This window comes from Festucalex cinctus, chromosome 1 (assembly GCF_051991245.1).
Source record: "Festucalex cinctus isolate MCC-2025b chromosome 1, RoL_Fcin_1.0, whole genome shotgun sequence".
NCBI classification, from domain to species: Eukaryota; Metazoa; Chordata; class Actinopteri; order Syngnathiformes; family Syngnathidae; genus Festucalex; species Festucalex cinctus.
The window spans coordinates 39,655,005-39,678,225 of record NC_135411.1 but is presented as its reverse complement, the minus strand read 5'-3'; the positions used below and the strand labels follow the sequence as shown (position 1 = coordinate 39,678,225).

Sequence of the window (23,221 nt, the reverse complement as noted above, 5' to 3'; positions counted from 1 at the left end):
GAGGGAACGTTATGCTTGAATTCACACTAAAGTAGGAGTTAAAAGATCATTCAGTTATGGTTGTCGTCAGTGGATGGTTATAATAATATGATTGACAAGACTAATCATCCACCCATTTAGGAAACAGCACGATGTGTAGAAAGAGCAAGTGTGGAACGACACCTACTGGAGACGTGAGTCTAAAGGAGTTGGGTTTACAGAAACAAAAATCAATTTGTGAACCAGACACTGATCATATAAAACTCAATATGGATTTAATATTATGAATATGAAACATCTCAGTTAAGGTGCATCATTTAAGACTAATTTAAATTGAGAGTAATGAACAGAAAGTGGAGATAGTTCCAGTAAAATCATAGACAAGGAAATTCGGTCTGCTTTACAGAATTAAAAGTACAATATTTTAAAGCAAAACAAAAATAAAAAGAACTAAAGATACCTACAAAGTACATCAATATATGTTTTAATTTTAGAGATTTCTAAAGTTAGTAAATAAAACTGACAGTGTAAGAAAAATAATTTGGGGTTAAAAACTTTGAAAGATCTCAGTCATGGGCATGGTGAAAACTTAAAGCACAAGTTTTTAACCTGAAATGAAAAAAATACTCACACTTTAATATTACTTTCACATTTAATTTAGAAGTCACTGAGTACGGTAATATTTTCTTTCAACCAATCAAGTCACATGCACCAAAATGTAAGATGTGATTTCATAAGTATTTGGGAGCAAACAGTTACTGTGCTTTGAGCCAAATTCATGTCATTTGCTTCTCTGTTGATCACTTAATAATTAATTCAATGTATCTTAATTGAAAATGACTCACTTTATGACAGCACAGTTACCTTTTTTGCATAGTTTTTCGTACACTGTAGACAACGTGGACATATATAGTTTTTGTTTAATTTTATAAAAAATGATTCATGTGTTTGTGTACCATATTAAAATGACTAAACTGAAGGAAATAACACTTCATGTCTAATGATGACTTTAACTTTTACACAGTATTGTATTCCTTTTATATCTGTCCATCTCCTCGGGGCTAAGCCCCCGCCCCCCTTTCCATGAAACCTTGTGACGCCCCTGTCCTTCACCAAAAATAAACACAGTGATCACGTCACGGAGTCAGAAGCAAAGCCACGGGACATGTCGGCTTTCGAAGTGACTCTCCAGCAGCTCAACGACTTGTTGACAAACGATAGCGGCTTTTACAGCTGGCCAACTAAGCATGTCCATGAGGTTTATCCACGCATCTATGTCGGCAATGCGTGAGTTAATGTTCCTTCCTAAAACCGCGACATGTTTTTGTGCAATGCAGGACACGCAGCTTAAATTAACAGCCCTGCTTGGAGTTGTGAATTTGTGACCACGACGGACGATATTGTGACCGACAATTGTTTACGTAGAATGAATGAATGAATAAATAACTAAAGTCAGAATGTCAAAACAAAGTATGCCACTCACACAAAAAGACTGAAAAAAAAGAAGAGAGAAACAAGAAAAAAGTACTTATTCACTATTACCGGTACTACTACTACTACTAGCTATAGCTGCTCCTGAAATGTAACCAAGTATAAAATAAAAACAACACAAAATAGTTGTAGACAATAACAATCATATTTGACTACATGTGGCATGTGGTCATTTTTATAGTGAAAGCTAGCACTGGCTCAACTATTACGCTATCAGAACAATATGCTCCCAAAACCTTACTAATGTGAAGAACTGGTGGTTTTTAGGCTGGCACTGTGACATGAGCAAAATTTGGACAGAACAAGGGTAGAAGCAAAGAACAAGTTTTTATACACTCAACTTTATTTATACATCACTTTCACAACTGCCGTAGCTGTAAGGATATGGAATCAGAATCCTGCCAATACTCGAAACCTCGTAACCTCGGTTTGAAACCTCGTAACTTCGGTTTGAATCTCCGAAAACATTTTTGTATGACTGAAAAAAATGTTTTGAATCTCCAAAAAATGTTTTGGAATCTCCCAAAAATTGTTTTGAATCTCCAAAAATATTTTTTGAATGACTGAAAAATCACTGAAAAAGTTTTCAGTTAGAACACTGCCAAAACTCCGCGAATCCTCGTAACTTCGTACTTGAAACTTGAAGCCACGTGGTGGTCATGTGGTTGGGAGTAGGAAGCGTAAGTGTACTTTAGTCCAATCATCTTTTCGGTTTGCTAAGCAAGGTGGGTCTAACACTTTGTGGCCAATTGGACGGACTTAAGTTCACTTCCACTTCCAAACCCAACCACATGACCACCGTGTGGCTTCAAGTTTCAAGTACGACTCAAGTTTCAAGTACGACTCAAACCGAAGTTACGAGGTTTCAAACCGAGGTTACGAGGTTTCAAACCGAGGTTACGAGGTTTTGAGTATTGGCAGGATTCTGATTCCATATAATTAGGAAGCACTTTACAGAATACACTGACAATACATCACGGATCTGAATATATGACTGTATAGGCCGGGGATTGGCAACCTGCGGCTCTAGAGCCGCATGCGGCTCTTTAGCGCCGCCCTAGTGGCTCCCTGGAGATTTTCCAAAAATGTTTGAAAATGGAAAAAGATGGGGAAGAGAAATATATATATTTTTTTGTTTTAATAGGAGGATAAACATGACACAAACATTCTTAACATTTTCAATGCTGTAAAAATGTGTAGAATAAATATTAAGTTACAGCATTTATGTCAACAAAGATTTACGTCATAGCCTGCGACACGTTTCTATCAGCAGGGCGGGATGCCGGGCAGGTTGCTGTTGTAAACAAACTGGTGGCTGTGTGATGGGCCATGGATCCCAAAGGGGGAAAAAAAAAAAGAAAAATACCTGAGAAGAATAGAGGATTTAACGTTTTCATGATTTCTTGGACCGAATCAAGTGTGATCGAGATGGTGAACAAGATAATTGCAAAAGCATTGATGAAGTTGACAGCGAATATTCCGATCTCCTGCAGGAGAATTTCCTCTCCCGACAATCGTAACAGATAATCCTGCCGTGTGTGTTGACACCACACACGGCGCCTCCCGATATCGGCGCTCGGAAGGACCTCCGACTTGAAATCGGGGATATTCAACATGTTGGATTGTTTTGGCCCGACTTCCCTCCGTGTGCGGTGTGCCCCGAGGACAGACCAGTGACGTGCAGCCAATCAGAAAGCGAGCCGGTGAAGTGGTGAATCCAAAATCAAAGCAGTCATGATGCAGCAGAAAGTCCGTGCTTGCGCTATTACACTCTTTATATTTGATTTTTTTTTTTTTATTAATTATTTGTCATTATTTTTTTTATACACGCACACATTCTCCACAAATAAACTTGGTCTCCAGGTGGGACGTCAACCCGCGCCGCCAGCACCGAGCCGAGGGCAAGCGATGTCTCGCCAGTGCCCATTTACGACACCTCTTTCTTTTTATGCCGCTTCTTGGGCTGAAAACCAAGATTGACTCATGTTGACTCGGAAGCCACGTTTAATCTCAAGAGGTTTTGCGAGACGTGAATGAACTCTGCGTGTGTGTGATTGTGCAGTGTGGCCGCACACCACACACGATACGTTCAAAACTGGAACTCCCGTGATTTTTTCTCTTCACGTGTGGTGTCTGTCAAAAATTGGAAATCGGCCGACAATTTTAAAATCTTGCCGTGTGAACCAGGCTTTAGGGACATTATTGTGTTTTGTTGCCCAGGTCCGAGGATAGCTGTGTTGGTTGCGTGTCAAAAAAAAGAGGATGCTGCTTGGTTTTACCCTTGCACTGACTTGCTTGGGATTTGCACAGACGTCAAACTTGAACTATATTAATTTGATTTGATATACTTGATATAGGCTGACGTTTTATTTTTATAAATGCAGGCTGTGTTTTCATCAATCTGATTTCTTAACTTGGTTAACTTAGTCATTTTGATAGTAGGCTAATATAGCTACTATAGATACATAAGGCATGTGTTGCCTTCATTATAAGGCTTATATAAGGCTTTTAATTTTTTGCGGCTCCAGACATATTTGTTTTTTGTTTTTTTGTTTTTTTTTGGTCCAATAAGGCTCTTTCAACATTTTGGGTTGCCGACCCCTGCACTATACTTTTTGCTCATTCAACATCACAAAAGTTTTATTTGTAGTTTACTCAAGTGTCAGCCAGAGCCTTTGGGATTTTAACTTTGTTTGGCATTGCAAATATGAAGGATAATTAATCGCTTTGAATTAATTTGGACCGAATGTTTACTGATGAAGGCTCCTTTTGTCACTATCCCATGGAGGTCTCAGAGAAAGGAGGCGTGCGTTTAGTACGCAGAGGCGGTATGTGGGTGGGGCCACACCTTATGACGCCATAAAGTGCCAACACCTCGTTTTCACAGGTTGGGAGGGGCTGGTGCTTGGAGAACAGAATGACCTAGAATTTCTCAGAGTGGGGCGAATGGACGAAACAAACACTTCAGTGATGTTTTTGTTGAGGAATTAGCATTTTAACACGGCTAAAAGCTCCAAAAAGTTGATTTTTTTATGTTGCTGACCCTTTAACATCATATGTAGTATTCACTTTTCCTGTCAACTCTCATTCTCACTCAAGCCCATTCTACTGTGATCATATATGTTTCACAACCACAACATGACTACTGCGGCAGTTTTTTTTTCCTTTTCTTTTTTTTCTTAAGTTGATGAAACTCACCGCCTGGCATACACAGCAATCACGGCTTAACACGTTTGCCTCGCCCAGTGTTTCTCACTTCCGGTCCTCAGGCCCCCCTAGCCAGCCTGTTTTCCATGTCTCCCAATTCCCATTGCAGCTGATTCCAATGACAGCTAATCAGCCAGCTCTGGAGAAGCCTGATAACGATCCTCACCTGCGTTGCAATTGGGAGACATGGAAAACAGGCTGGCGAGGGGGGCCTGAGGAAACACTGGCCTAGCCTGACATGCCCATCCAGTTTTATTCATGGTTCCCTTAATCAGGTATGCTGTGGCAGCTGGGAGCATATAGTGTAAATGTACCTCTAAATATTATCTTCTCTTACTTGTAACAATTACATCGTCCACTGCAAATTGCCGGGAAGTGACACAAGACTAGCTAAGCTTTGTGTATGCTGTTATACTTGTTATACTGTGTGGTGTGAGCTTGGACGCATTTGTCACATTTACTGTACTTGCAGGTTTGTGGCAACAAACATAACACGCTTGAAGCGTTTGGGCATCACCCACATCCTCAACGCAGCAGAGGGAAACTCCTTCATGCACGTGAACACCAGCACAGAGTTCTATGTAGGGACAGGGATCATCTACTATGGAGTGGCAGCCAGTGACACGGATCACTTTGACATCAGCGTTTACTTTGAAGGGGCAGCAGACTTCATAGAGGAAGCTTTGGCATACAAAAATGGAAAAGGTTAGTATGGATTTGTACAGACACTTTGTCGAAATGGCTGTCAAGGATGTCAGTAATTGCATATAGATTTGAAATCACTGACTTACTGGATTTTTTTTCGCCCATCTTTTTCCTGTCTATGAATGAAAGCTTCCATTGATCCATTTTCCATACCACTTATCTTCACTCGTTTTGGAGCCTATGCCAGCTGTTCTCGGGCGGTAGACGGGGTTCACTCTGAACTGGTCGCCACCCACTCATAGGAAAATCCCAATTTATTCATCTATTTTCAATATTCCTTATTAGAGTCGTGGATGACTGAACTTATCCCAGTTGACAGAGGTCTCAAAAGTATTCATGTGAAGAATTGAGGCATCAACTTAAGCTTTTTGCATCAAATAATAGTGGAGTAAATGTAATGTAATGTAAATGGTTTCAAAGCTACTTCAGTTATTGAAGTAAAGCTTAAGTCCTGTCACAGGTGCTGATTGTGCACCACCACACCTCCCCAAAAAAACATATTTCTAAAATTGTTATAATGTAATATAATATCTTACATTCAAGGTTACCTGTTTCAGTTACATATATACCCAGTGGAAATGATAGCATTTAATTGGCCTACAATTGGGGTGAAACCCTCAGCAGTAATCATATGTCCAGATGTTCCATGCCTGGAGCAGGTTGCACAATGACTAACAACTCAGTTTCCAGAGGAAAAACGACCAAGTCCTGGAGACCGGGAGTCGATCTAGAGAAAAGATTTATTGACACACCGATACATTCTTCGCAGAAGAGAGTAATAACTCCGTCGAACAAAGAGTTGAACTGGTTTTTATAACCTTCTCAGACACACGCCCAAAACGGGTTTTAGGGTGTAACATATTAAGATAGCTAATATATTAGTTCCCAATAAACACAGTGTTTCTCAACATTTTGGAGCCACGGCACACTTTTTTTTCATTGACAAAATCTAGAGGCACACCACCCTTAGAGAAAAAAAAAAAAAAAAAAAAACTGACTAAAATATAGAGCTTTTTTTTTATTTTTATAAACACATATCTGTTGTATTTCATTGAGCTACAATTTCACATAACTTTGAAAAGCGCAAATAATATCTTAAAATCAAAAGTGCAAAAATTCTTACATGTGCATTATCCACATTATAATCAAACTATATATTGCCAATGCAATGCTATATATTGCAATATGCAGTGCTTAATTCTATCATGACCCATTTCCTCCTCAAAACCAGCTTCCACTTGATCTCTCTGAAAAACATACTTTTTTGTACACTTCCAATTAAGAGTATGGTGATATATCTTCAGTTTCTAATTCCACACATTAAGACATGTTTCATGAACATAAAACTGTCCAACTCCATGCTTGCATCATTCACATGCAAATGTTATACAACTGCCTACCGTTTCTCACTTGGTGCTCCCGACACACCTCGACTCCATCCCATCCGTCAGTGGGATTTGTCGAGACTGCATAATTTCTTTCAACACTTTTCATGTGTTTAGGACTCGTGAAATAAGACAAATACAATTGTTGGCGCTATTAATTAATTTCACTAGGTGTAGTAGGCGAGTGTGTCGCTAAGACTTACCCGTCGGTATCTTTTCTTTATAGCTGTTACGGTGCTTTGGAGTCGTGGACTCTTTGCTAAAATGCTAAGCTAAAGTTTAAAAGGAATATACGTCCGTCAAGTCGGGACACACGTTCCTAACCAGTAGTCAAAGGGATGTTGATCTGATTCGGGCAATGCAGTAAACAAGGGGCATACCAGAACAGATCGTCTCACTAAAGTGCTGTTTCCCTCCTCACTGTCTTCCGTCTGGTTTAGAATCCCTGCCGGCAGCCGAAAGAATGATCTCATCTCTGTTTGAGCCATTAGAGCATCCGTCGGCCGCGCACAAGTTCACCATAGCATTGGTCGCTGATTTATCAACTGTTTGACTTTTTTCTAGCTCACACTGATTGTTTTCTAATTCACTCGCATTAACGCCCTGCCCTCCACCGCGAGGGGCGCACTTCAACGTGACGTCACACTGGAATGCTCTCTAGCCTGGCAACACTTCATTTCAAAGGCTGTTTAATAGGCTGAAATGACACACTTTGTTGCTGACCACCTGACTCAGTCACAGTTCTGACTGATCAATTTTCCAACAAACCAGGCTTGCTTAAATGTGCTGTTTTAGCTGACAAAATCACCACTGTGTTTCCTCACTCCATCTCACAGCCCAAATTTCCCTCCTTCAAGACTGTCACAACCTCCTAAATGGAACTGCCATGACGAGGTTCACCCAGTCCCTCAAACTTAATAACTCCTCTGCTCGTGACCGTCACCACTGATTTTGCTGCTAATAACAGCAATAATCATAATAATATTATAATCTTAATACACAAATGCAGTCCTTGTAAGAAAAAGCCAGTGATAAATTACGCACACGCAAACACACAACACACACAGACACGCACACCCCCACACGCACACAAATGTAAAATTAACAGCTAATTTTGTTCTCAAATTTTATGTAAATATCGCTTAACTGCTTGAAGTACAGTCTGTTACCTAATCACAAATTCAGGTCACATAGCCTTGATCATCTTCTGATGGTGAATAACAACAATAAATGTCACAATGGCTGCTGATACTTCTCAAAGTTCTTATCCAACCACAATTAAAATTACTTGATCTATCCTGACATAATTTGAACAATCATGAACTGGAATGAATAGTCACATGTTTGTTTTTTTAAAGAGTTAAAAGTACAAGTACTTGTGTTACGGCCCACGTTGTTGCGTGGCCGTTTGTTTCGTTTGAGTGGTGGACGTCGGCCTCGACTGACCAATCAGGGTGCGGGAGAGCCCTGATTGTCAGACTCATTTCAGGTGTGCCACCACCTATTTAGTTCGGTTGCTGCCAGGGAGAGGCTGGCTGGCTGTTTTTTTTTGTTTCAGTGTTTTTGCTTTATCACTCAGTCTCACGCAGTCCCTATGCCTCTATAGTTTGTTTGGTTTCGTTTTAGTGTCTGCTGTCTTTCATGGCGTGCGCCATTTGCCATAAACTCGTCCTTTCACTAATCGCCCATTCCAATTCCTTTGACTTAGGACCTTTGCCATAACTGTTGTTCCATTTTTGTGCCAGTCAGTATTCATTCGGTGCACTTTGACAGTCGGTGCTTCGGGAGCGGTGGCTCCATTTTGTCTAGCCTTCGTAAGGTGTAGTGTCTGCGTGTCCGTGTTTCGTGTTTCTCCCCTGTCATGTGCACCTCTTTGTAACCATCTTTTTCCCTACCTCCTTCCTTGTGTGCTGTCCGCGCTCCCTAACATCAATTACGTGCCCCCCGGCACGTAACACTTGCATGAAAATGTAAAGAGTAGAAGTACAAAGTGGGCTGGAAAATGACTACTTCACTAAAGTAGAGCTACCCAAAATTGCTACTTAAGGTAGCAAAGCATTTTTACTTTGTTGCTTCAAAATCCTGTTAATTTCTGATATATACTACAAATAAATTACATCAGACGATTAAAGTATCACAAATTTAGTTTATATAAGTACGGGATTATCATTATATAAGTATGCCCAGTCAGCAAATTTGGTGTGGCCCAGTGGTGGGCCACCTAAGGCACTTGCACTTGGCCCACATACCACGATGAATTACGGGCCTTTGGTGGCCCACATCCGGCATCCACCATGTGGCCCACATGGTGGATGCCGGATGCTACCCAGCATAGGGCCAGCTGTGGTTATACAATTGGGCTTTTATGTGGGCTACATAAGGCCCACACGTGGCCCACATGGTGGATGCCGGATTTGGGCCACTAAAGGACCGTAATTCATCGCGGTATGTAGGCCAAGTACATGTGCCTTATGTGGCCCACCACTGGGCCACACCAAATTTGCTGACTGGGTTCTATAACCATAGCTGGCCCTACTCTGGCCCTACACTGGGCCAGATAACTTTCACATTAAAAAACAAAAAACAAACAAAAGACTCAACAACAATGTCAGTATTATTAAAATATGTTTATTTTCTTGATAGGACATATTGAAACACATCTTGAAATAGAACATTTGGTTTCTAGTTTCAGCTGGTTACAAGAAATACAACTTTTAAGTGGTGTTGTTCCGATACCGATATTGGTATCGGTGAGTACTCACAAGTAACATGCCGATACCATTAATTCCAACGCTAATATAGGATTTTGGATGCAGCATCTTGTGTCTTGCTAGTGCACGACATTCACTGATATGTGACATGTTCACTACATGCCGATCTAAGATATCCTATTTGCCCTTGAATGCTCTGGTTCAATGGCAGGAAAACTTTTTCATGTTGAGGGAAAAAAAAGCCTTAAGTATCGTTATGGTATCGGTATCGGCCGATACTGCAAAGCTGGGTATCCGTCTCGGAATCGGGGGCTGAAAAACGGTATCGGAACAACACTACTTTTAAGGGGCAGCCATTTTGTCATTTGCTGACAACTAAAAATGACATCAGAGTTGTTCAGGCCTAACGACCAATCACAGCTCACCTGTTTTCCGGGAACAACCAATCATAGTTTACCTGTTTTCTGAAGTTGAGCTGTGACTGCTGAGAAACTGTGATGTCCTTTTCAGTCAACAGCAAGTGACAAAATGGCCACCGCAGAAATTGATAAAGCTGGATGGATTTTGTTGCTTACACAAACATAATATTAATCAAAATACCATGTCTAGACTAGTGGGGGCATATACAACATATTGTAAATATTTTTGGGGGTTTCCTTCCCCTTTCAATCACATTCGCTTATTTAGCATTCACAGTGCAAAATTTTCTTTGACCAGAGGCCAGGTGGTTAAACACCATAAACCTGGATAGGTAGGTCCTACGTTTAAAAATAAATAAATAAATAAATAAAATAAAATAAAAAGTTGCTTTAAATTTTGAAGTATTGAAGTGTTATGCAGAATGTGTTTATTGCTTTATTATAATGGAATGGAACGTTTAGAAAAAATGTAACTTAAAAGTACTTTATTTAAAACGATCATTTAGTTTAAGATTAGCAGTTGAACCATATTGTATATTATAACTGGCCAAAATAACTACTTTAGTTCTAGAAACCCAAAACATGTTTCTAAATCAATAGAGGCATATAAAATGCATGCAACAATACAATCTTTTTATTTTTATTGAACATATACTATTTTCAGGGGGGGGGGGAATATAATCCAAGCCATGGCCCAACTGGCTTATCGTGAAGTGTTTACATTCCTTAGTAATTGGCATGGAAAAACATTTAAAAAATATGCCTTACAAATTGGTATCTTCCTCTTTTCGATGCCGTGTTTCAGGTGCTCCCGAGCATGTTTGCAAGCTTTCCATTTACCTTTCAAGTTCAACGGTGCTGATTCGAAAACAAAAAAAGAATGTGCTAAGATTTATGATGATTTGGTTCTAAAACAGTGACCTTTGAAAAACTTACCAACTACGAATACAGTATTTCCCTTTCTTCCGGTTGTATTCATTTGCCCATTGACTACAAGTAATGTATTTGACCTGGGGGAGACATTTTTAACTTTGATCAAATTTGGCAAACACATTACCTTTGTATTGAGAAAGGTTTGCAGTAAAATGATGAACCAATGCATGAAATCTTTTCAGACCGTGCTGTCAGCCATACATACGAGATACTGAAATCAACCATGCAGCAGTCTGCTGCTAGACATGCAAGAGTGTCTGCCAACTGGTATAAAGAGATCACCCAATGTAGCTCCGCTTTTGACAGTGACCATAATGTGAAGCAATAAGCTGGTGCACTCCCACATGACAGTAGTTGATTGGGTTATCAAATACATCATTTAACTAACCAAACACAGTATGGAAATACATGGAAAAAGCCAGCCAATCATGACTATAAATGGGCCAGCAAGCTCACTGAATATCACGCATCTCTGGTTTGAAGTCCAGAAGACAGAAACAGCTCGGCTGAATCATCACACCTTCATCGGGTGAGTGGTAACGAAGCAGCAATGCGACTTGTGTGTTGAGTGCAGCGTGAATCCGAATGAACTCTGATAGTTGATGGGTGTGTGGCTTCGCTATTAAAGTTAAGAGTTGTTTCCTTTTTGCCCACCAGCTACACTTCCTATCTGCAAGCAACATGACAGAAAACCTGCAACTGTCTGCTCTGGGTCTGCCCTTCACCTTGGGCATGCTCTATAATGCCTGCAAAGATGAAATAATCCCGGGTAAAAATTGGTGCACACAGTTGTTATTATTTTTGGGATACCTTGATCATCAAGGATCTTACTGGTATAACGTGTCTGTTCGTGCAGGTTTCACTCTGTGGGACAAAGCAAGTCTAGATAACCAGACAATTGAATCTGCTCAAAAAAGCAGCTCCTTTAAGATTTCAGCCTCTGACACCATTGAAGCGAGGTCTTCTCTGATGGATGTGGAAGCTTCTCTGAAGATGAGTTTCTTAGGTGGCTTGGTTGAAGTTGGAGGATCTGCCAAGTACCTGAATAGCCAGAAGAAATTCAAGAACCAGAGCAGGGTAACCTTTCAGTACAAAGCTACCACCACCTTTAAGCAGCTGTCTATTCCTTCTCTTGGTGTGCTAAGTAGCCAACAAAAAAAAGTAATTGAAGACAGCAAGGCAACACATGTGGTCACAGGTATCCTTTTTGGGGCAAATGCGGTCTTCGTCTTTGACAGCGAGAAGTTGGAGTCAAGCAGTGTTCAAGATCTTCAGGGTGAAATGCAGGCTGTGATCAAGAAGATTCCCACATTTACAATTGAAGGAGACGCAAAGATAAAGCTGACAGAGGACCAACAAAATCTGACAAACAGGTTCACCTGCACGTTCTTTGGAGACCTCATTCTTGAGAAAAACCCTGCCAACTTTGTCCAAGCAGTAGAAACCTACTGCGAGCTTCCAAAACTATTGGGAGATGCGGACAACAACGCTCCAGTGCTTGTCTGGCTGTATCCTCTGAGTAAGCTATATGACAACTCGGCTAAGCTGATCAGTAACCTCAGCGTGTCACTGTCAAGGAAAATTCTACAAGCTATGGAAGATGAAAATGAAGTGAAAATGAGATGCAATGATAGTTTGTTTAGCAGTGCAGCACTAGGTTTTCCCACATTACGCAAAAACGTGAGCAGTTTCCAGAAACTTTGCTCTTTTTACAAAAATGCAATCCAGCTGGAAATGTCCAATACGCTTCCTTCCATCCGTGATGGCAAAGAAGATGAGAGTGTGTTAACAAAATTCTTGGATGATCGAGAAAAGTCTCCGTTCCGCCAAGAGCACCTTAGCAAGTGGTTGGACAACAAAGAACGAGACATTAATCTCATTCAGTCCTGTATTGACATGATCACGAATGACTCAAATGCTTACGTTGTGAGCACTAAGTCCGAATTAGACAGAGTGGTCTTTTCTTCAAAAGTCCAAAATGTCCTTTGCTATGTTTTCACCAACTTGGACACACATGACCCCTGCCTTGATAGCATGGCTAGGTACGTGAACACACTCCAGCTTGAAGCAAACACTGACGAGTATACGTCCTTCTCGAATGATGTCATCGTACAAATGAGGGAAAATGCCCAAACCTTCCTCAAATATGCCAAACCTCTGCGGCGTAGCAATACTATCAAGTTTCTTATCTTTGCTATACCAAATATGAAATACAAGGGATCTTCCATCTACCATTATAAAGATGGCCTTCTACACACTGACAACTTCACTGTGCCATCTGTCCCACCAGTAAAGACCATCACAGACAGAAATGATGTCATCTGGCGTAAGTTCCTTTTTTGTTTCCACTTCCAAGTAAAAACATACCAAGTGTGATTTGTGCGATGCTTGTCTTTGTCTTTCCATCAGATGCTACTGAACTCACACTGGATGTGAATACTGTCAACAAAAATCTCACGCTGTCAGAGGAGAATCAGAAGGTGACGTATGGCACAGTCCAGTCATATCCTTCGAGCACAGAGAGATTTATTGATCATCCTCAAGTTCTCTGCAAAGAGGCACTAAATGGTCGTCATTATTGGGAGGTGGAGTGGAGGGGTCACATTGTTGTGGCGGCTGCATACAGTACAACTCCGAAGAAGAACAACCATTTTGTCAAGTTGCATTTCACTGATATTGTGACTTCTTGGGGGTTGCATGCCAGCCATCAAGTTGAGCTAAACGTGGCATACGGGTTTGGGAATCTTCCCATGTGGAAAGGTTCTATTAGTGGCTTTGAAAAGATTGGAGTGTTTCTTGACTTTCCTGCAGGCACTCTGTCTTTGTATGGTGTCTCTGGAAAGAATCTGAAACACTACTATACTTTTGAAGAGTCTTTCGATAAAGCACTCTACGCAGGTTTTGCAGTTTATGGCAAGTCAAATTATGCTTACCTGTCATATTAGGACAGCAAACCCCTTCTCCTACATTACGTAGCATCAGCTCTGCAGCAATTTTGAATCCTGTTGTTTTAACAGTCTTCCAAGCAATTGGCACTTGGCACCACTTTGCAGTTAGGTTTTGATGATTGTAGCTTTGTTAGATGCCTGTGGCTTCATTTCAACCTGTGAATGCGCATAAAACCATCCCAAGATAAATATGCTTACAGTAAAATGCCGGATTGGACATGGACACAAAGTTATGTGACATTCATTTTTTATCCAATTTGACTTTTTTTTTTTTTTTTTTTTTTCCATTTGTGCACTGTAACGGCTTGGTGCAGGTGTTTTTTCCTAATTAGTAGCTAACAAAGATGCCAAGCTTTGCTTTTTGAGCTTTTCAAGTGGCCTCAGAAATCACATCAAGTAATCTGTATGATGCAACGCTCCACTTGTTTTCAATCCATGCACAATAAAAATGCTTTTTGCTCTCACTGTTGGTCCTCATTCTGTGTCCCTCGTAATTAAAATAAGACGGGAAGCGGATGACGAAGAAAACAAGGCTTGTCAGAAACTAGGATTACTCCGTGTGATATTTTGGGGGGGAAAAGTAAATACTTGAGCAACTGATACATCCTGGACTGGTTGCGAGTCAGTTGCAAGTCACATATAGGCTACCATTTAGACATAAATTCCCACTGATTAGCAAAGAATTATCAGTCAAAGTGAAATACACCCATTTGGTGCTTTATTGGGGGAGCACATTACAAGGGTTTTCTGATACAGCTACTTGTGTTACCTGTTAAAAATGTGGGTCGTAAGTAACCTAATCCAAGCACCACAATATTAATTAGGCTTTACACAATCGTGATTTTTTTCTGGAGCGCATGCCCCAGTATTAATGAGCAGTGCCACAGGATCAGGAACGGAACGGACTGGCCGGTACGTCTGGAATGGGAATAAAATAAAAGTTTCTACAAATTGCTGCACACTTATTAACTCATTCACTCACAGTGACAAGTGTACTTTTCAATTATAATTTTTCAGAGTGCGGATAAATGGGGGAGAATCTGATTATGCGCCACTGTAAATGTCAAACTTGGAAACAACTTTGCTGATGCCCAACCACCGGTAGATGACATCATTGCTCCATCTTATACGAAATAAACACAGTTTCAGAGTCCATGGGAGAAATGGCTGTATTTTGGCAAACCTACATTTTTCGACTGTCAATTATAAAAGAATGGGACGGGGCAAAAGGTATTCGGCTTATATATAATTATTGAACGTAATATCGCGTGGGTATTGAAAATTTTGAAATTTTCTAAAATGGCTGGCAGTGAATGAGTTAATATGTCATAGCAGCCACCTGCAGTGTTTCCCTACATTCATTAATTAAACAACAAAATTATAATTATTAACATTGAGAGGCGATTCTATGTTGTTTTGCGAAATGAACACTGGGTGGCAGCACTAACTTGCAGTGTCACAGGGACCACGTAATGAACAACGGCGAAGGGAGGCTCATAATCCAAGTGCATGGACAAAGAGCAACAAGTGTCCAGCGTCGCTAATTTACGTGTCGTATTTCTGATATTTCCAGGTTAGTGTTTCCTTTGTTGTGTGACTAAAAGTGTTTATAAGCAACTTCGAATGTCCAGCGATGTGTTAAGTGTAAGCTCAATGTACATTATATTGTGTTTAAATGCTACTGTTTGCGACTCGGTGTAATGTAGCTTGGAAAGGGTAGCGTATGACGTAGCTACTTAATTTTTTCGTTTGCTTTGTTTGGCTCCTGGTCATTTGAGGGTTATTTTCCTGTGTGCATAAATCAGACTCATGTGTGTGGAGTACTTTGCTTAAAATGCAAAGAGCTAATGCTCGCCCGAGTTGGCGATGACTGTCGTCGGCCTAGTTTAGAATGGCGCACGTTGATTGCGGCCGGGAATGTTTGAGACTGTACAATGTATGGTTAAGAGGCAGTCATTATAGTTTTTTTTCATTTAGTTTTCTTTAAGAAGTAAATGTGTTATAGCTTAACTGCAAGGTAGATTTATTCTGTCGTATAAGTTGAATACTTATAAAATGTAAAGTCATGACAAAAATACTCTTGAATAGAGAGCAAAGATGTGAAGTACATACATGATAGATGATAGAATACATAAATGTTGATAGATGAGACATGAGTATAAAGAGAAAATGTATATTTTTTGGTGAAAACAATTTATGTAAATTTTATTTGTGATAAAATTTGTATTGTAACAGGGAAACATTTCTATGTGAATGATGTCATCCAACTATGATGAGAAACGAGTGCTTGAATGGGAAGCATATTGACAAGCAGAATTATTTCACCATTGTAGTTAGCGTTTTCTATGAACATGTAAATAAAAGATAATCCAAGTGCATGGACAAAGAGCAACAAGTGTCCAGCGTCGCTGATTTACGTGTCGTATTTCTGATATTTCCAGGATTATCTATATATCTGCCAGCGGGCACCCAGCCGGGACACGCTACATACACAAGACAAAATACTTATTTTACTTAATAGTGAGTTACCAACTGGTTTTCAATTTTAGACAATCAACGATACAGTATATATTTTTTTTTTTAAACTTAAATTTAAACTGTGCTTAGTAGCACACTATATTCGCATAAATAAACCCAATAAATTCTTTAAAAAAAAAAACACGCTGATAAATATTAACTATAATTCACTGGGCCGATCAACGGTGTCATTGATCAATCGGAAGAATTAAGACATTGCAGTCAATCACCCATTTTGCATGAGATGTAAAATATCAGCCGATCCCAATCCATGGAGCTGATCAGATTGGTGTGAAGTCTGATATTGATGGAATGCAGTGACGTGCGGTCAGGGCAGGCAAGGTAGGCACTGCCTGACCAAGACCAAATGAAATGAAAATGAATTGGCTTCTTCTATTGATTTAATTTATTTTTGCATTTCACATAGCCTACACTACCTATATAGATTTGAAAGTGACAACATCTGGCGATTTTTAATAGCTCAATTAAAAAGGACTCACCACTTCTTCTGGCCTGCAGGCAAAAATGCTGCAAAATTCTCCTGCTGAAGGCACACGCCTCTGATGCCTCCAGCAGCCCTTTTTGAGTAGCGATGTGTGTTCGTGCATGCGTAGTCAGTTTCCCAGTAGAAAAGTCCTTTACGCAAATAGGCAGATCTTGCTACACAGCCTTTTTACGTAGCTGTGTTATCTAAAAGACAAACTGAAAAAAAAATGTGTAGTTCATTTTGCATTTATTCAACTCAAAATTTCATTTGAAACAAATCCACTCTTCACTTCTGTAAACAACTATGTCCGAATGAATGACTCTGTGACCCAACCCCCTCTATCTGGAATTGGCTAGCAGTTGCCTTCATTTGCGTGTTGGATTAGGGCTGTACGATATGGACAAAATTTCCTTTCATTTTTGCCAGACATCTCTATTCTTTGTTCTTTGACTCAGCATGAGACTTCACATCATTTTACTGTTTTTATGGTGCCTTCTGTATTTTGTGTTATTTTATTTCTATACTTGTACAGATTTTTTTAATTTTTTTAGTATTTTATTTGCGTGTATACTTATCTACTTATATTTACTCAAATTAATTTTATTTTGTGTTATTTTATTTCACTTGTGTCTACTAAAAGACTCATTTCTATTCCATGCACAGCACTTTCTATGCAGCAATGGCTGTTTTAAAGTGATTTAGAAATAAGGTTGAGTTATGTCGATGATATACAGAAACAACATATGGATTCAGTGAAAAACTAAGCAGAATATCAATCCAAAAGGATGTGTAAAGTGCTGTTTTTTTCATTAGAACTTAGTGACAGTCATCAACATGAACAAACTTGGCAATAAAAAAAAAAGAGAATTCAACTCACATTGTACTGCAACTGCTTTAGTGATAAATAATTTTATGCTGCTTAGTTGTTGTTGTGTATGTGTGACTGCTTGGGTCTGTTAACAGCATACTGTGTTTTGCTACAATTCATCCGTGCTGTGTGGCTTGACTAATTCAAATAAAAGTTTGACACTCACTTGTAAACGTAACCAGTGGACTCAGGATTCCCATTGATGTCAACTGTGTCATCCTGGATCGAGGTTTGGCATTTGGTGGCTTCCATTAAAGCGGCACGATGTGCTCACTGCTCAGTCTTTGTGCCAGCGCCAGCCGGCAAATGCGCACTATCTACCCGGAAGTAGATTTGGCTAAGGCACGTCTGCAGAGCGCGCGTCTACCCCCCACCCCACCCCACCCCACCCCACCCCACCCCTCCTGATCCTGATTGTCATTGGCTCGCTTAGTTGTCAATCACAGCCAAACTTGAAAGGAGGTATGTGGTTGGCTGGCACGCCATGCTTTACTTAAAACAGAAGGCGCAAGTTTACGTGACTGATAGGACCAATACTTGGTGAGTCATCTTGCTAGGGCGGGCACGGCTGACTGACAGGGCGGGCACGGACCCCCAAGGCCCGCCCATGGCGACGGGTCCGCTACTAGCATAAATCAACCACATAGGAGAAGCTGTCGTTAGCTTCAGTTCAATAGAAAATAACAACAAAAACAGCTCCTTTTCACATCATGAAAAATTACAATAAGCAAAACAAATACCTTGTCCACATTCCAGCTAGGTGCTTAGACAAAACGATGTAAATTGGCGATTCAGTCAGCAAAATGTTGAATCATTATTTTTTTTTCTTTCTTTCTAGCGTCTTCTGTTACGTGTAAAGAGACCTCTAGTGGATAGCACTTCCTACACTGCCGGAAGTGCACCAAAATAAAAGCACGTCACATAGAAAATACGACTCAAATAAAGCATGTAGGAAACAGGATGTTCACATTAAAATCCAAAACTTGTCAAATAAAAGTCATGAGTTCGTTACACACACTGAGGCTAGTATTTTGGCCCATTCCTCCATGCAGAGCTCCTCCAAAGCAATGTTTTTGGGTTGTCACCAAACAACACAAACTTTCAACTCCCTCCATATTTTCTATGGGGTTGAGGTCTGGAGACCACTCCAGGGACCTCATTTATAACGATGTGACGTTGACCCTTTAAGCTGCTGTGCCAGTCACCTGATCGTGAGTAAGTGGAAGAAAATGGTGTCTGCTGGCATTAATTTAAAAGTCCATGTAAAAAAAAAAAAAAAAAAAAGTGCTTATTTTCTGTAAAGCAAACACACAAATAATAATAACCATGTCACCCAAAGTAGTTTTTAAAACTTAATTTAAAAAAATTGAATATTCTCAAAAATACTACAATAACTTCCAAATTGAATAACCATTGCTTTAAATTTGTATCTTTGTGCTTCAGAACGCAAGTGCTTGATGTGTTTTTCTGTTGTCCCCCAGGTAGAGTATATGTGCATTGCAGGGAAGGCTACAGCCGCTCCCCCACCTTAGTCATCGCCTACCTGATGCTTCGCCAGAACATGGACGTCCACAGCGCTCTGGCTACAGTGAGACAGAGAAGAGAGATCGGACCTAATGACGGCTTCCTTTGCCAACTCTGCCGACTCAACCAAAGGCTGACCGCTGAGAGAACGTTCTGGAACAAATGAAGCCGAAACAAAAGCTGGCAAGAAAGCATGCTTAATTACATGGTATTACACTCGTGCTTTACTTTAAAGAGTTTTGTAAAGGAATGTGAGGAAAGCAACGTTGATTTTTTATTTTATTTTTTTTTGCCACACACCACAACCTTGTGTCCACACTTTCTGACACCCACATTCGATTCTAACATCAAGAACATGATGAAAACTGTCCTGATTTTGCAATCATATTCACTGTGTACAGACATGCGGTCACCCATTAATTACATCCTATTTGAATTCCAATGTATAACTCAAAGAATTCGGTTGAAATGGAATTTTAGTCAAGAAATGTAATTAATCCTCATTGATACTGACAAAATGGCAAATTTACCATAATAGATGATGAAAAAATATAGATTGACTTCATAAGAAAAACATAAATATGATCAAACATTTTAATAAAGTCACAAATTCTGTAGAACTGTACCAGTAGTACTATAGTGTCTGTTTTATTTAATTATATTTACGTATTTATGAAACAAATATGCGCATAAATAAGAAGCACATGACCAAACATACTCAATGTTTTTGTTTTTCTGTGCAGTTTTGTGCTGGTCCAAATATTGTTGTGATTAACTACTGTATAACTAGAATTGTTTTTGAACCCTTCCAAAGTTTAGCTTATTGTGCTGTATTATTATTTTTTTTAAGCTATATTTAACACAATTGAACATCAGTCTGTGAATGTCAACTAAATATGTTTTCAATGTTGTAATGCATAGCAGCATGGATTGTGTGACACCATATAGCTAAAGGTAGTCCATATTCCAATGTTAGTGCACTGTAAATCTTTGTGTCTTTGTTGAGCCACTTTGTGTACCGGTGTCAGCGAACACTCACACTGTTGTAAGTGGCTGATTTGATTTGTAAACCACACGTGCTTTTTCTGCCATCTCACAATGCCAATGATTGCTGTTGTTATTGGGAGAACAGTAAAGTTTAAATAAACTATTGACTGATGAGGTGGATGAAGATTGTACTCTAACCACATGCATTTGAATATGTTCATCATGAGTCTAAAGAAGCAAAGTATATTATTTTACCACGCCTCACTAATTCCACTTGCTGGTACTGATCGAGTTATCCTGTAGAGGGCACAAATGTCGCACATTTTTCCATTGGACCTTGTGAATACAAGTAGCAGAAAAGAACATGTTCCATTAGCTTTATGGCACGGTGAGCGAGTGGTTAGCACGTCCGCCTCCCAGTTCTGAGGACTCGGGTTCGAGTCCAGGCTCCGGCCTTCCTGGGTGGAGTTTCCATGTTCTCCCTGTGCCCGCGTGGGTCTTCTCCGGGTACTCCGGTCCCCTCCCACATTCCAAAAACATGCATGGCAGGTTAATTGGATGCTATGAATTGTCCCTAGGTGTGCTTGTGAGTGTGGATGCGTGTTCGTCTCTGTGTGCCCTGCGATTGGTTGCCAACCGGTCCAGGGTGTCCCCCGCATACTGCCCAGAGCCAGCTGAGATAGGCGCCAGCACCCCCCGCGACCCTTGTGAGGAATAAGTGGTCAAGAAAATGGATGGATGGATATTATGACTAGCCTGCTGGTGGTCTTCAACACACTATCAATTTCACATTTAAGTATAGCACGTGTGCTATTAATCTGAGCAACAGAAAAGTCAATACATTAACCGGTCCTTCAATGATCATGTTATGCACTACAACAAATTTTTATAATATATACAGTAAAATTCTACAGTATTTCATTTTTTTATTTTACAGTAACTCTATACAACTGTACAATTGTATATAACTGTATAGCACAATGCATTATGGGTAAAAAAAAAAAAAAAAGAAGAAAAAAGAAGTGCATTATGGGTAAAAAAAAAATAGAACTAAAATACAGTAACCTGCTGTATAACTGTGATTAAATACTGTCAAATTTACAGCAAAAAAACAAGCATGTACAGTTGTGGCCCATATGGTCACCACTTGGGGAAGTTGAGCATAGAGTGGACTTTGTTGTTGGGCCCCACTTGGACAATAGGTAGGCAAATTAAAGGAAGGCTCCTTTAATTTGACATGTATGGCTTGATCGGCAGTAAATAGTTAGTTTAGCTACGAAAAATGCATAAGAGCTGAAGAATACACCCTTATATTGATTTATTTAACTTTTCTTCAACATAGAAGTACTTCCGTGTTGGAACGCCCCCGAGTGGTGACGTAACAAGTGTGTATACTCGCTTGGGGAACAGTAGTTCACGCAGACATAACAACGAGGAGGACACAAACTGTCACTTATGCCTTTGTGTATTGCAAAATTTTGCAAGGCGTCGGCAAGGAAAAACCCGCGAGACCCCCTTAAAAAAAAAACAAAAAAAAACAAACGACTTGAGTAGACAATGGTTTGTTTGCTAAGTGCTGTCAACCTCCCGAAGGACAAGCAGGCGTGCGCGCAGCGAACATTTCAGGCATGAGGACTTCGAAAATATGTTACAATTTGAGATGGGGTACGCCACACGCCTAATACTAAAGCCCAACGCAGTACCGAGTATATTTAAAGAACCAGACGTGGGAAATAATCAAGCCGATGGAGGATCTCTGGCGGCTATTTCCGCAACTGCTAGCAACACGGAGCCTTCACTCTCACAACAGCCGGCACAAATCGAGGTCTACCTACGGCCACTGAAAGATCTCGGAGAAGCCAAGCAAATTTAAAGCGAAAGGTAGGCATGTTTCGGGGGTGGGGGCATTCGTTATTATACTGCACGGACTGTTTTATTTCATAATTCATTTGAGTGTGAACATCGTCAAGTACGGGGACGAGGACGTTATGTTTTATTAGCTCGTAAGTTGTTTATACTTCACAAATTGACCATGTTCATAATCTTATTTTACCAAAAAATTTATAGAATGTGGATTAGTGTCATTATCATGTGTCGTGTGCGACGTACTACATTTGTGTTCTGTCCCGCTGTTCTTCCTGTGGTAACCAGCCTAGGTAACGGCGTCTCGCATTTCCTTACTTCATTCTGTCTATAAATAAACACGGTTAATACACAACCTTCTTGCAACCTTTCGTTTACATCATCGGGACGCTACGCAAAAAAAGAAAAGAAAAAAAACAGCTAGGGGAGGTTGGGCGCTGTAACGATGATACATTTAATTTTACTATTTTTTGTTTTTCCTGAAATAGTTCGTCAGTTCCACACGTTTTGCATTGCTCGTGCTGTGTGTCACTTTACCTGTTGGATATTGGCAGTTGAGATTGTCCGCAAGGAACCGATCCTCGAGTTCTTTCATTTCCAGACAGCACACATTCATTAGCGGATTGTCCATTCCTGTGCAGCTCCCGCACCACCACCCCGCCTGATTCACTCGTTCGTTAAAGTTTATTTTGTGCCCGAAAAGACCATCTGGCGCCACAACTTTCACATCCAAGGCAGACTTTCCTTCGGTAGGGTTATTTTGTCGTGTTGGATCGAAGCGATAAGGTTTAATCCTTCCGGGTTTGACGCTAGATGCACGGCTGCGTTGCATAGTGCTTCCATAGTGTAGCGTTTACACACTAGTGACGTAAACATCCGGGTTATTTAGTCACGTGTAACAAACATGCCGGCGTTCGATTCATTTTAACATCGGTTTAAAAGTTATTAAATGTACATAAAAAAATAATCACGTCACCAAATTAATTATTGAAAAAGTAGCAACTTTTTGCTGCTAAAAATGGATCAATAAGTAAAGTGTTCCTTTAAACTAAGAATGGGCTATAATGCCGCTTTTCCATCGCCCCGCACGGCCGGGTACCACACCACACCACACCACACCACACTCCACCTCACGCAACCACACCAGACAGCAATCGCCGGTTTTCCATTTCAACTGGCGCACGGCGAGAAGGGAGC

General features: G+C 40.2%; 1 protein-coding gene across 2 annotated transcripts; it reads left to right on the top strand.

Moving 5' to 3' along the window:
• The first annotated feature begins 1,120 nt into the window (after window positions 1-1,120).
• On the top strand, window positions 1,121-20,259 carry LOC144027515 (dual specificity protein phosphatase 3-like). 2 transcript variants are annotated; one of them, XM_077535113.1, is made up of 4 exons: window positions 5,233-5,382; window positions 11,488-11,599; window positions 11,687-13,156; window positions 13,240-14,242. In XM_077535113.1, exons 1-4 carry the CDS (start codon window positions 5,374-5,376, stop codon window positions 13,773-13,775), a joined length of 2,127 nt encoding a protein of 708 aa, XP_077391239.1. In that variant the 5' UTR covers window positions 5,233-5,373; the 3' UTR covers window positions 13,776-14,242. The 2 variants fall into 2 exon arrangements, with proteins under 2 accessions (XP_077391245.1, XP_077391239.1); XM_077535119.1 differs by lacking the exons at window positions 11,488-11,599; window positions 11,687-13,156; window positions 13,240-14,242 and adding exons at window positions 1,121-1,266; window positions 19,132-20,259 and having other exon boundaries at window positions 5,150-5,382.
• The last annotated feature ends 2,962 nt before the right edge of the window (window positions 20,260-23,221 follow it).

What these genes read in the sequence shown, in the direction of transcription:
- LOC144027515 (XM_077535113.1), top strand. An exon ending in CAAAGATGAAATAATCCCGG is followed by an intron (nt 11,600 to 11,686) that starts GTAAAAATTGGT and finishes CTGTTCGTGCAG; the next exon opens with GTTTCACTCTGTGGGACAAA. An exon ending in CAGAAATGATGTCATCTGGC is followed by an intron (nt 13,157 to 13,239) that starts GTAAGTTCCTTT and finishes TCTTTCCATCAG; the next exon opens with ATGCTACTGAACTCACACTG.